This window comes from Pelobates fuscus, chromosome 2 (assembly GCF_036172605.1).
Source record: "Pelobates fuscus isolate aPelFus1 chromosome 2, aPelFus1.pri, whole genome shotgun sequence".
In the NCBI taxonomy this organism is placed as follows: Eukaryota; Metazoa; Chordata; class Amphibia; order Anura; family Pelobatidae; genus Pelobates; species Pelobates fuscus.
Window position 1 is genome coordinate 350,675,275 of NC_086318.1, and position 13,464 is coordinate 350,688,738.

At 39.2% G+C, this 13,464-nt stretch overlaps 2 protein-coding genes across 3 annotated transcripts in view; one reads left to right on the top strand and one right to left on the bottom strand.

Annotated features, from left to right (window-relative positions):
- Window positions 1–392: 392 nt before the first annotated feature.
- Window positions 393–7,093, top strand: GEMIN6 (gem nuclear organelle associated protein 6). The gene is made up of 2 exons (XM_063441359.1): window positions 393–535; window positions 6,634–7,093. Exons 1-2 carry the CDS (start codon window positions 408–410, stop codon window positions 7,007–7,009), a joined length of 504 nt encoding a protein of 167 aa, XP_063297429.1. The 5' UTR covers window positions 393–407; the 3' UTR covers window positions 7,010–7,093.
- Window positions 7,094–10,002: 2,909 nt separating this feature from the next.
- DHX57 (DExH-box helicase 57) overlaps window positions 10,003–13,464 on the bottom strand; it is a 34,067-nt gene continuing 30,605 nt past the window's right edge. For both annotated transcript variants that reach the window (XM_063443625.1, XM_063443624.1), the window contains exons 23-24: window positions 13,221–13,421; window positions 10,003–10,613 (exon numbers count right to left, since the gene is read on the bottom strand). In XM_063443625.1, the coding sequence (XP_063299695.1) occupies window positions 10,470–10,613; window positions 13,221–13,421 (345 nt within the window). In that variant the 3' untranslated portion in view covers window positions 10,003–10,469. The remainder of the gene's footprint in view (window positions 10,614–13,220; window positions 13,422–13,464) is intronic.

The window sequence follows — 13,464 nt, forward strand, 5'->3', positions numbered from 1 at the left end:
CGGGTTCTGTCCATGGTGGATGAGAGTGCCCTTAGGGTATTAAGTCAGATTGTGTAGGAGCACACCGACTGCCATGATGGTAAGGCCCTGCCATTTTTGCCTTAGTTTGCAATGTTTTACACTAAAATAAAATGTGTTTTGTGAATAACACACTTAGATGTATAATCACAATAAATGGGGAATTGTGAAGACAACTAACAAAAAAAAAAAAAAAAGGCCAAAATAGCAGAGATAATGCCGGTTCTAATCTCTCCGTAAATAACTCACAGCTTTGTGAATAAGCAACTTAAAGTTTGTTCTTCTATTTGTGTATTAATCTTTTTTTATTATTATTTTTTTTTATATATAATATATGACTACTACAATTGTTTATCCCCGGGCCCTATAGGACTGGAAGCTGCAAGGCAATGTCTGAATGGTTTGACAAAAATCCTTTGGAGTGGCAATCCTATGTCAACAAACAGGTGAAAATTTTGGCCCATGAGAAGAATGAGTTCCATGGATGGGTCTTAACAATTGATCCAGTTTCTGCAAGGTAAACACCGTGAGATACACAGATCTGTCTTATTACTTTAAAGTAGCAATGTCACTGTCTGGGGACTTTACCGACCTTGCAAAGACCCCCGATGGTGACATCACCTCTGATGGGCAGGTAAAGGTGAAATTTACTTACCTGAACCTGTCCCTTGCAGGTGCCGCCATCTTGCTCTTGAAGCACCAGTAGCCAACGTCACTGATGAACTATACGCAAGTGCAAGAGTACAGCATTGACGTCTATTGAGGATTCGATGATACTCTCCATAGTCGGAGCCAATTCACCACAGCCATCACTCGTGATGGTCGCCGGAATTGACTCTGTAGCTCTGCTCAGAGTGGAAGAAATATAAAGAGAAAAGTAGTCCCTACTTTGTCTTTTTATATCTCTCGACTGGTTGGAATTTCAGTGATCAGTATTTCATATATATATTTACAAAATACTAACTTTAAAGGGACACTATAGTCACCAAAACAACTTTTAGCTTAATGAAGCAGTTTTGGTGTATAGATCATGCCACTGAAGTTTTAACTTCTCAATATTCTGCCATTTAGGAGTTAAATAACTTTTGTTTCTGTTGATGCAGCCCTAGTCACACCTCCCCTGTCTGTCACAAACACAGCCTGCATGAAAACAAAATGGTTTCGTTTCCAATCAGATGTACCTCATTTTTTTAAGTTCTCATCTCCTGCTCTGTAAATTGAACTTTAACCACAGACAGGAGGCTCCTGCAGGGTCTAGCAAGCTATTAACAGAGCTGGCGAAATGAAATTCTAAATGAAACAGAATTTGCAATAAAGGAAGTATAAACATTAGATCACTCTTTACCGGAAGTGTTTAGGAAGGTGTGCCTAGGGCTACATAGATTAAAGTGATTTAACTCCTAAATGGCAAACAATTGAGCAATGAGAGTGCATGGGACATGATCTATACCCTACAACTGCTTCATTAGGCTAGAATTGTTATGGTGACTATAGTGTCCCTTTAAGGGAGGCAGTGTCGTTTTAAAATACGTTTTTCACCCAAGTGAAGGGTTTATTTACTAAAAAGAAATAGAAAACTATGTAGTAAAATTCAGAATAAGCTATTGACCTGCTTGAATTTTGCTATTTGGCTTTTACTGTTTAGGGAATAAACCCTAACAAGGTTTATTCTTTCATTTCTGTTGTAATGGAAAAAAATAAATGTCCAACTACAATTAACTTTTAAATTCACTAGAATTTGCTCTTAAGTGTAACCCCCGCCATGCCCCCTCCCCTCCCCCCACAAAACAAAACAGATAGTATTGGGGAATTCAAAACTAAATTGCACAAATGTTTTTCTGTACTGGCTATTTTAACAATTCAGTTTTAAATCTAGTGAACAAACACCAGAAGGTCTCCTAGACCACTTAATCTCACTGAAGTCGTCTGTCTGTATTGGTCCTTTAGTTCTACTTTGCAATGTAAAATATTGGTTGGTTGGGGTGTACCGTAACCAACGTACGGGTAGGCCTGTAATAAAAGAGGGCAAAAGGTATTAAAGTAATTTCTCTGGATGAGGAATATATTGATTATAGATGGAGGATTTCCATCTCCCCAATTTTTTTTGGTAATATGCACTGGGGTATCAGTGCTGGAATCCCGGAAGCTGCCCCTATTCTAAATGAGTGACCTGAGAATGATTGATTGATTTATTTATTTATAAAATATTTTACCAGGAAAGATACATTGAGATTTCTCTTGTTTTCAAGTATGTCCTGGGTCCGCAAATCATTGCATTGTTACAGTTAGTGTACAATAAAATACAAAAACAATATTAATACACAATATATACAAAATTTAACATAGAACAGGTAGGAAATATATAATCAACCATGACAGGTGCATTCTGTTTTGAGGTATGTAGAGAGGGATCTCTTAAAGGACTTTAAGCTTAGGGAAGATTTTAATTTGTGCGGGAGGTCGTCCCACAATTGGGGTGCTCTGTAGGAGAAGGAGGATCGGGCTGCTTTCTTTTTGTATTGAGGTAGACTAAGTAAAGTGTTGGTACTGGATCAGAGGTTATAGGAAGTGGGAACAGCCGGGGAAAGCATTGCGTTCAGGTAGGGTGGGAGTTTCCCAGAAAAACTCTTAAACACAAGGCTGGAAAGATGAAGGGTGCGTCTGGATTCCAGCGACAGACAGTTTAGTTCTTTTAGCATGTCACAATGGTGGGTCCTGTAATTACATTGTAGCACAAATCGGCAGAACGAGTTATACAATGTGTTGAGTTTATTAATGTGGGATTGAGATGCAGATGCATATACTACATCCCCATAATCAATGATTGGTATCAGCATTTACTGTACAATCTTTTCCTTTACTGAAGGGCTTAGGCAGGATTTGTTTCTGTACAGGGCACCTAGTTTTGGATAAAGTTTAGATGCAAGCGTTTCTATGTGCAGGCCAAAAGATAGATTTGGGGTCTAACATCATACCCAAGTATTTGAAAGAGTGGACTGCGGTCAGTGTGCCATTTGAAATTGTTTTGATGGATAGGTGGGAATTGTGTAATTTAGGTACTGTTCCAAAGATCATTGTGACAGTTTTGTCAGTGTTCAGGAACAGTTTGTTTTTTGCGATCCACTTTTCTACCTCTGTAAACTGGTCTTGGAGCACAGCCTCAAGCTGCGGTACATCGGAATTGCTCACATAGATTACCGTGTCATCTGCGTACATGTGTACATTTGAGGATTTGCAGATCATTTATAAATAATGAAAATAGTAGGGGGACGAGAATGGAACCTTGGGGAACACCACACGTGACTGGGAGAGGGAGGGAGTTGCTGTCAGAAATGGACACATATTGCGAGCGATCCGATACATACGATCAAAACCAGTTTAGCGAATGATCACCAATACCTGAGTTTTTGAGTTTGTGCAGTAGAATGTCGTGGTCTACTGTGTCAAAGGAATGATGCTGGATTAAAACCTAATCTCAGGAGTAGGGCTCTGATATAGAAGATGGATTTAGCAGTAGTAAGTGGGACCCCTTGAAGTGAGAGATGTGGCGAGATAGATAGATTTATTTATATAATATGTGTGTGTTTGTATGTCTGTTTGTCTTGCTACAGTAGACTCTTGTGGACTTGTGGAAACTGTAGAAAGCTATATAAATGTCAGTTTTAATTTAATTAATTAATTAATTTGTTGGTGTGGTTGTCAAATGATTGGGTGTAAATTAATGCTTGGTGTATGTGAAGAATGAGGAGCTGAAAGATCAATAAGACTTTTATTTATTTATGTATTGGAAGATTTGTTTGATACAACACCAATAGGGTTTGTGCACCATAACTGAAAAGGTTGATGGGTGAAGGGGCCTAGCAAAAAAACAAGATGGACTTCCTTGACCAGTAGAGTGTCTACTGCTGTGGGATCGGAGTAAGCTGATAAGAGGTTGGGGCACTCTAGTGTGCCGGATGGGAGTGCAACTAGACCTGTGTGAAAACCCTCAGAAGAACCCGACACCAAGAAATCCTCCAGGTGAGGAGAGGGGTGCGATCTCAAGTGATAAGTGAGGCTGTCCAAATTAACCTCTGTAACTCATTTCTTGGGAAAGAGCTTAGAGGGGTGTAACGGACCGTTTTGCACACAAGAGGTGTATCGCCTGAACCATTCAGGCGATATTCCCTTTTTCAAATGCACAGACAGCTACTGCAAACACATGAATTCTCCAATCTCCTGAACTGGAACCAGGGGAATGCTCCAAACTCCCGAACAGGAAACACACGAATGCTGTAAACAGCCAAACAGGAAAAAACATACGAACAGTTTACACTCCTGGCAATCAGCATACAATCCAATTCCCCCAATAACGAGACGACACTTTGTTTTGAGGGTCAAGCAGAACTGATTTACTGGGGCTACCTGCCCGGCTTTTATGCAGGTCTCCCACCTGGTGGACACTCCCCTAGGGGACCAGATGGCAAACTGGGAAACATATTGGACATGGACCAATCACAAGCTCACAATCCCTCCTCTCTGTCCTGGAGATAATTGGGAAGTAATCCAATTATCTCCAAGGACAGAGGCAAAACTCCATTAACCACATGGCAGACAAATAATGTGTGCGCGCGTGCGCAGTGAAAGGGACCATCAGATCTCCCTACCCCCATACTGGGCACGTGCGGTGTCGGTGTGCGAGGCTGTCCTTGCTGGTTAGGCGCGTGCTCAGTGTGAGGCAGGAAGATCGGATGAATGCTCAGTGTAAAAGCTCTCCCTGCCCGCTGGTGCACACATGTGGTGTATCCCGCTGTTTGTGCCCGACGGGAGTACTTAGCCACGCGTGCGCACTGGCCGGTTACATCCCCTACCGCACACCCCCTCTTGTTGCTCCAGGCGCAGTGTGTTCCGGTGGACTACCTGACCTTCTGCGCCTGCGTGCGCTGCACTCCTCCTCCAGCTGGGAAACGTCACTTCCGGTGCGGCCGCATCACAGGAAGTGACGAGTAAAACACCGGGTCTGGGGTCATTGGACTGTGTGGGTAAAAGCCTGAAGAGCTCCGCCTTCCTTGCCGTGGCTGGGAAGGGGATACACATACGGCATAACTCAGCTGCTAATTTTGGAATAGTCCATGACCTTAAAGACCTGGGACTGCCCAAGCATACAAGGGGTCAATGTGGGAGGTAAAGACTTCCTATTGTCGGCATACGCGGATGATGTGCTTTTGATGCTCGCGAGCCCAGTGGCCTCTATGGTGGCTTTACGGGATGTCCTCCATGATTATGGGGCAATCTTGGGATACAGGGCAAACTATACCATAGCAAAGGATATGCCCACCCAGAATCCTATGCGGTAGTAACATCACTGCAAACTTGTGCTTTATGTGGGAAAAGCAAGTCTTATGGTTTGACTGGTGTGCAGATTTTTGTTTAACATTGTATTAACTATCCACAGACTTCAAGTGGAAAGGGTTTTCAATCAAATTTTTTTCCCCCACCATAACCTTTTTGGTTTTTGATATATATATTTTTTTTAATTTTATACATGTAAAACCTTACTACTAATGTTAGGAATACAGGTTCGTTTTCTTCTAACATTTGTATTGCTTGTACAGTTACATATGGGTACATATAACTTTTTACTATAGATTGGATGTGAGTTGAAAACTGAATTGCAAAATTCATGCTTAACCCCTTAAGGACCAAACTTCTGGAATAAAAGGGAATCATGACATGTCACACATGTCATGTGTCCTTAAGGGGTTAAACAATGGTACATGTGTATACCTTATTTTTAGGAAAGCCTATTTCTTTAACCCCTTAAGGACCAAACTTCTGGAATAAAAGGGAATCATGACATGTCACACATGCCATGTGTCCTTAAGGGGTTAAAGATTTTTAAAACGCATGATTTTTTTTAATATATTCGTATAACATTTGATAGGTGGTAAATCCTTGGCTGTTACTGAAGCTGCATAGTGTTTCCTTAGAGACATGGGAAACAAGACAGCCTCTTATACTTCAATTATATGTGCAAGATTCTTGGCATCAATAGGTCACCTCCCAAACCTGTATTTTACAGTGCCGACTGCCACACCTTTTGTTATTCAAAATTCTTACTTGAAAATAAATGCAAATGTGTCTTTCTTCCTCACAGACACTACCATACACATACGATATACCAGAAATAAAAGAACTGTTTTTGTTTTGCATTCTGTATGTGTATTACCATACTGTATTTGTTGTGCTGATCTCACGGTGCTTCACTGTAGTACCTTTTTGTTTGGGGTCTATCATGATATTGGGAAAAAAATGTTGGATCGAGTTTCCATTGTCTGTTTTGTCATAAAACTTGCAATTCCTTTGTCTGTTCTCCCACTTTGGTGAATAAACCCGTTTGTGATCTGTCACTTTGAATCAGCCAAGGCATCACTATGAAGATCCCAATGCTTATCTGCTATCATTTGTAAGAGAAAGTGGTCAGAGGACGGTTTTGGGAAGGTGTACTTTGCACTGTTTGTTCCTCAGGCCATAAAAACTGTAATGTAGATGATGTAAGCAACCAATTGTAAATGGTCTACAAAAAGTGATTTGGGTAATATTACATAATTAATATATATTTTTTTTGTTTTAAAGTATTGTGTTGGTTAATTTCCAAGATGACCAGAACACCTTGATACAGGTGGTAATGGGCCATGCTGTTCTACAGGTAGATGTATTGAATGAAGCAGACGAGGCAACGAAAAACAGGCTTACGCATATTCTAAGCCCCCAAGAAGCCACATCCTTGTATAGCACCGAGGATCTGGAAACAAAGAAGCTGAACTTAAAGAATTGGTTGAAGCAAAATAATATCCCTGTGACTGAACAAGGGGAGTCGCAGAGAACACTGTGTGTGGCTGGTGTACTGACTATTGACCCTCCATATGAGCCAGGCAACTGCAATAGTGCTAATGAAATCATACTGTCTCGGATCCAGGGACTTATAGAAGGCTACACAAGCAGACAATGACTGCATCCTCACTTGGTTTTCCACCTTGGCATGAGCTAAGCTACAGGTTTCCTCTACTTTGTGAAACATTTCTTAAACACAACAGAAGATAGATTAGAAGACAGGGAATAGTCAATTTTTCCTTTTTCTAAAGACCACAAACTAGCATTGCAAAGGGTCTGCCAACTTCCACGTCTTCTGTGAATCCAAATCCAATCTTCATGACTGGCATTAAACTGTACAAAATCCTAGGCTATTCGTCTTTTTTTTTTTTTTTTTTTTTTTTTTTTTTTACGTTGTGTTGTGGAAAACTCAGATGTGTTGAAATCTTGTACCCATGTCATCAGTATCATATTCACATATATGCACTTATTTCAGTGATCCTAGGAATAGAAAACACAAACAAATCCACCCTTCTTTAAATATAGTAATGAATGTAATTTATTGGATATTGTACATGGTGATCAACCCAGGCCTATATACATTTTAGATGACTAACCTATATTTATTCATACCATTTTGAATTGTAGCTGCAGTTTTTAGCCAATTGAGATCCAGTTAGGATTAAATCTCTGGCCAATTAGCACAAACTACACAGAATAATCTCTGCAGTCGGCTATAAAATGCAGTATTCCTTAAATAAAAAAAAAAAAGTAAACAAAGTACGTGTTTTTTTTTCTTCTAAATATGGTCCAATGCAACCAGTACTTAAGTTGAATTTTTAAAAGAATGCAGCGATCTTTTGAAAATGTTAGCATCAATATAAAATGCCTTCTGATGTAATTACCTGTTAATGTACAGATACATTTCCAAAGTCTGTTTCCATTAGGTTTGAGAAAGCAATTTACACCTCTGGTATTGCATACTATAAATCATGAGTGCCCAAGAGGTAGATCCCCAGATGCTGTAAAACTGCAACTCCATGATGCTTTGCATGCGCTTAGAATGACAAAGCATCATGGAAACTGTTTTAAAACATCTGGGGATCTACCCTTTGGGTACCCCTTCTATAAATTGTTAGGTGCTGTTTTTCAGTCACATTTAACAAAAAAAATATTTCACTCTGTGCTTGAATCCTTAAAGGACCACTATAGGCATCCAGACCACTTCAGCTCAACCCCCTAGTTTTAACCCTGCAGCTGAAAACCGTTTCAGAGAAACTACTATGTTTACACTGCAGAGTTAATCCAGCCACTAAAGGCCATTTCCCTTGATTTACACTGAGTAAATCGCACTTATGTGACGCTGGACATCCTCACGGAGTCCAGCGTCAAATAAGATCCCGATAGGAAAGCATGGAGTAATGAATGCCTCTGGCCGCGTATTCGTCTCCACTCGGAAGCTGACGTCTATGGAGGCGAGGTCACCAGTGCCGGATTAAGGTAAGCAAATAAATGGTTAATTACTTACTTATTCGCTGCTGTTCGGGGCCCCAGTCACCTAAACGGTGACTAGGGCTCTATAGAAACATAGAATGTGACGGCAGATAAGAACCATTCGGCCCATCTAGTCTGCCCAGTTTTCTAAATACTTTCATTAGTCCCTGGCCTTATCTTATAGCATTAGGAATACACATTTGAATTCCGAACGCTATAGTGTTCCTTTAATGCATTTGACATTTGCCACTGCAAAGTCTTTGAAAATGTTTTAGACATTGCTGGCAGTATTTAATGTAATTTGTATTAACATTTAATGGCAACGATAAATCAGATGGATGCATTACATCTAGATAATTAACTGGCTTATGGGTTTTGTAAGTTAAACTCTACCATGAATATAATTAAGTTACATAGAAATGATTTTTCCTGATTTTATTATTAAGTGAATATTTGTTTTGTTATGTAAAAAATGTGATATCGTTTATATACAATAAAATAAGATAAATTAAGCTTATTCCCAGTTTCACCTGGATAAAACTAGTGTTTCAGTGATACTATGCTGACTGTTTATCATTAATATTCATTAGAAATAGCATATTAAACCGTGTCCCAGTATTTGGAGCATGTTACCAGAACAGTATTTTAATAATAAATGTTAATTTTAGACAGCAATAGCTTGATGAAGGACACAGCTGTAATTTTGGGTATGTTGCTGGAAAGGGTCGAGGACCACTGGGACATCTCCCTAGAAAATCTATTAACACACATGAATGTATCACCAAAGGGCATGATTGGAAAATGTTTCACTCAACTAAATCGCAAGTTTCTAGTCAATTGTCATCTAACCCATCTCAAACCCAATAGTGTTACATTATTTTAATAAACATATTTTAATATTTTAGAAGCCAGGATTCCTGTGGTGTTTGCAAAAAGAAATTTCATTACATTAATAAAAATAAATAAATACATTTTAAAAACAGTCCAACCGTTATATTTCATACCTTTCTTGAAATTCATTTAATAATACAGTAATGGCTTAGAACTGCTTACAGAGTATTTTGAACTACATATCGCTTTGTGGGTACTGTAACTAAAAAAACCTATGCGCCAAGGAATTGATCCAACTCCAACTTTTTTTTTTTCCCCAAAGCATACCAAAAAAACAAAAAAAAAACACATTAGGAAGATGGCAGATATACGCAGAGCTAAAGTTAATGTAATATATTCTTGCTTAGCTCCGTAGTGAAAGGAGTCCAAGGCCATGCAAATGATAATTATTAGTTCTTAATGGTATAACCAGTTTAGAAAATGGCAAAATGCGTTTTGTGTTTCTGATTAAAGCAAACCTGTTTTTATGCAGCATATAAAATAGATTAAATATGTGCAGGGACTCACTGGGTATAATGTTTGTACGTGCTACAAAACAATCAAATTTGGCAGTAGCCAAATAATGGACTTTTTATTTTCACTTTCTGCAAATTGTCAAAAATAATTACTGCCGCCCATAGTTTCTGTTCTACATGAAGACAGGGTCAAACAAACAAACAAAGCTATTTTCTTTAAGCAATAATAAAAAAAACATGAACAGAAACCACTGAATCTGCATAGTGTTTTTTGGTAAACCAGAAAGGAATATTAGAAAAATGACATTAAAATATTACAATAAAAAGTGTAATACAGAGGCCTTCAATTTGACATGAGAAAACACACTTGCACTTGACTGGAGTTGCAAAATTTTCAAGGAACTGAAAAAGTTGTGTTTGCATGTCCCAAACACCTCTGCTCCACAGTTCACTTTTCCTTTATTAACATTTTGATTGTATTAACATTACAAGTAGAACAGGGATGAAACTCTCCATTGGAAATTCACGCCTGGTAAATGTGCCGTGTATACACAAGGCTGGCAGTGGAAAGTAGCTATTAGGCCTTTCTAGTAGCATAGGACTTGGCATTTTTATCCCTGCAGTCATAGTTTCTTATAAATATGATTTATTTCAATATTTCTAAGTCAGTTGTGCAAGCAGAGGCACAACTCATACTCTGCTCACATTGTTTGGTTTAGGATTAAAAAGCACTGAAAACTTCAGACTGCATTGGAAGGTTTACTGAGTGGTGACAAGCTTAACAATCATGGCAATGATACGAGATCCTCGGGGGCAGGTACACAGATCCATAGTTGGGTTTTTTATTTTATCCTGTAATAGCTGATCAAGCTCGCTCCGTAGTTCCTTTACCAACTCTGCCACCTACAAGGGAATTAAAACACACACACAAAAAGGTTAATTCATCTTCTGTCTTCAATTTGTTAACCTTATTAGCATGTTTTACACCACAATGTATATTTGCAGCACATTTAGAAATTTAAATTTACAAATTTTAAATTCTAGAAGTGGTTCTGTCACCTTCTGTGGGCTTTGCATAATTTGACCTGAATGGTGACCTAGCTGCTTGTCCAGTGGCCTTGGGATGCAAGGGGAGGTGAGTTTTACTTACGTGAAGCCAGTCTGTCTGAACATTTGCCATCAGCATCCAAGGTTTCCTCTTAAGCTCCTGGCACTTCATCTGACAGGAGCCCACATCAGTGCCGTACTCTCGTACATGCATGAGAGTACAGCAAAGAGATGTATAGAGGACCCCGCAAGACTACAGGAGCCTCCATAGATATTGTCTCGGAATGAGCGAGTCAATGCCTTATTCCACAAGCTGTTGCTAGCGAAGTGACAAAACCTGACTCGAGTAGCTCTGCCTTTTGTCAAATGGAGGTAAATACAGAAGGCGGAGCAATACATTGAAAATGAAGACCAGATTAGGAGTAAGGAAGAGAAACAGATTGTGAGCATAGGGTGACAATACCACTAGAAAAAACAATTTGAACAACCCCCTTTTCCACTCAAAAAGAAAAGGAAGAATAGGGACCTTGTGGTAAAGGAATATATATACCAACTACTGGAATGTGTTATTCAAGGAACACTAACCACCATATTCGTACCCAACTTAAGTGGTCAGTTTGTTACTGGTTTAACAACTTACCTGGGCCCTCATGGTGTCAGATACACCCTCTATGACAGCCGGAAACTCTGCATCGAGCTATGCCCAGCAGTGCACTGTTTACCTCATTGGCCGAGAGCGATCAGCTGACACTCAGCTTTTTCGCTTTCCCTGCAGGGTTTAGCTCAGAACAGAAAATTCACGCCAGATTTTCCAACTCTCAGTGCAGAAAGTGACCAGCACGAAAAGTATAAAAATATAGACACCAAGTGCCCAGTAACATATTAAAACAAAGGCGCTAAACCTCGCAAGAGTTACCATGATCCTCCCAGCAAAGCCACATCTCCAGCAAGCAACACAGTCCACAGCACAAGCAGTAAAAAATAAATTAATCAGAGGAAACTTAGTATTGGAACAAGAAAGTGTATCCAGGTGGGGTCTTGCTTAAGCGAGAAAACCCTCTTTATTAGACACAAAAATTTAATACACACTAGAGACGCTTTCTTTCCACCTAATGCGTTTTGTGCTACCCTAAGCATGTAGTCATAGGTAAGTATAACACATTACATATTCATACACCTAACACAAACACAAAAATAAATTAGCCAACAAAACATGGGACACTGAACTCAGAGTTCAATCCCAAGGGCTTCCTAGTTTTTAAAAGGTAAAACTATAGTGCCAGGAAAACAAACTGTTATAGTTTCCTCCTCCGTCAAGCCTCTACCTCCCCCCGGTGCAAATCCAAGGGGTTAATAACCCATTCTTTCACTTACCTGGGCCCAACGCCGATGTCCCTCAGCACTGTCTCGGTTCCCCCCTGCCTGTAAGCCGGCAGGGGAGACAATGGGCATGCGCGGCAATGGAGGTGCTCGCATTAGGATTCCCCATAGGAAAATATTATTCAATGCATAGCATGAGGACGTCCAGCTTCATCTGGGCGACCAAAAGTTACTTAAAAACCCTGAAGTCCCTCTAGTGGCTGTCTGGGTTTTTAGTTTATTAAAAATGGCAATAATTACATGTTTAGGGATGGGACACTGCACCAAGACCACTTCAATTAGGTCTCTTTTCAACTTTTTTTAAAACATTTTTTAAAGGTATTTGAGAGACTGTGTCTTTTTCACTCTTTTGCTTTATCTCTTTAAAATAATAAAGATTTGTCAGAGTGCCTTATTGTTTTTCCACTTAATTATGGTAAATTGATTAGCTTTTTAAATTTTTTGATATATTTAATTTTTTTATGTTATTTTTATTTCTATAGCAATGTCACTTTAAAGAAACACTGTAGATATTTGGTATACTGGGGGTTAGTATTCAGCGGTTTCTTTAATTGAACTTTGATGATGGGGCTTTAATAAGGCATGCGTGTTAGTGTTATAATTGCCTATAATTGTGCTTAGGCTAGCACGAAACGCGTTTGGTGGAGAGGAAGATTTTTGGTGTGTATCAATTTGATATCTAATACAGATGTTTTTCCCTATTTGAGCAAGCCACCACATAGATACAGCTTTTTGTTGAGATAGTAACTTTCCTCTGCCACAGCGGATTAATTTATTTTTTGGCACCCAGCAAATCTCATGTAAGTTTTCAAACTTGTTAGTTGTTATGCTGCTTGAAATGTTCCTCATAATGGCCTCATAGGATTGAATCATATCAATTCAATCCTGAGGCCATTACTGACATTTTGATTTTAATTACACCTTGTCCTCCACCAAGCGAAGAGATAAGCATCACAGCCTTTTGGTACATTTTGAAGATAAGCTTGTCATCCACATGATTTGTGTATGACAAATTTACTTTCAAATTCTAGAATTGTCTGTTCACATATCACAATAGAATATTCAATGTAGAGGAATCTTTACCTGATATGAAGCAGCTGCAAAACGGATCCATCCATCATCTAAGGAAATCATAAATTCACCTCTGTGGAGTTCAACATTAACTTGTCCCCCACCAAAGAGTACAAGAGGGTAGACTGATACCATGCTGCAATCCCGAACAAACACACGGCTGGTTTTTATCTTCTCGTGATATATCAGGTACGGGCTTTCAAAATGTTTCACCTAAGAAGCAAATCAAAAATGGAGATGGGTTTAAAAATTATTT

Excerpts from the sequence above, each read along its gene's own strand:
- GEMIN6 (XM_063441359.1), top strand. The coding sequence starts at position 408 with ATGTCTGAATGGTTTGACAAAAATCCTTTGGAGTGGCAATCCTATGTC. Across the intron at positions 536-6,633 it reads ATTGATCCAGTTTCTGCAAG|TATTGTGTTGGTTAATTTCC; the intron begins GTAAACACCGTG and ends TTTGTTTTAAAG.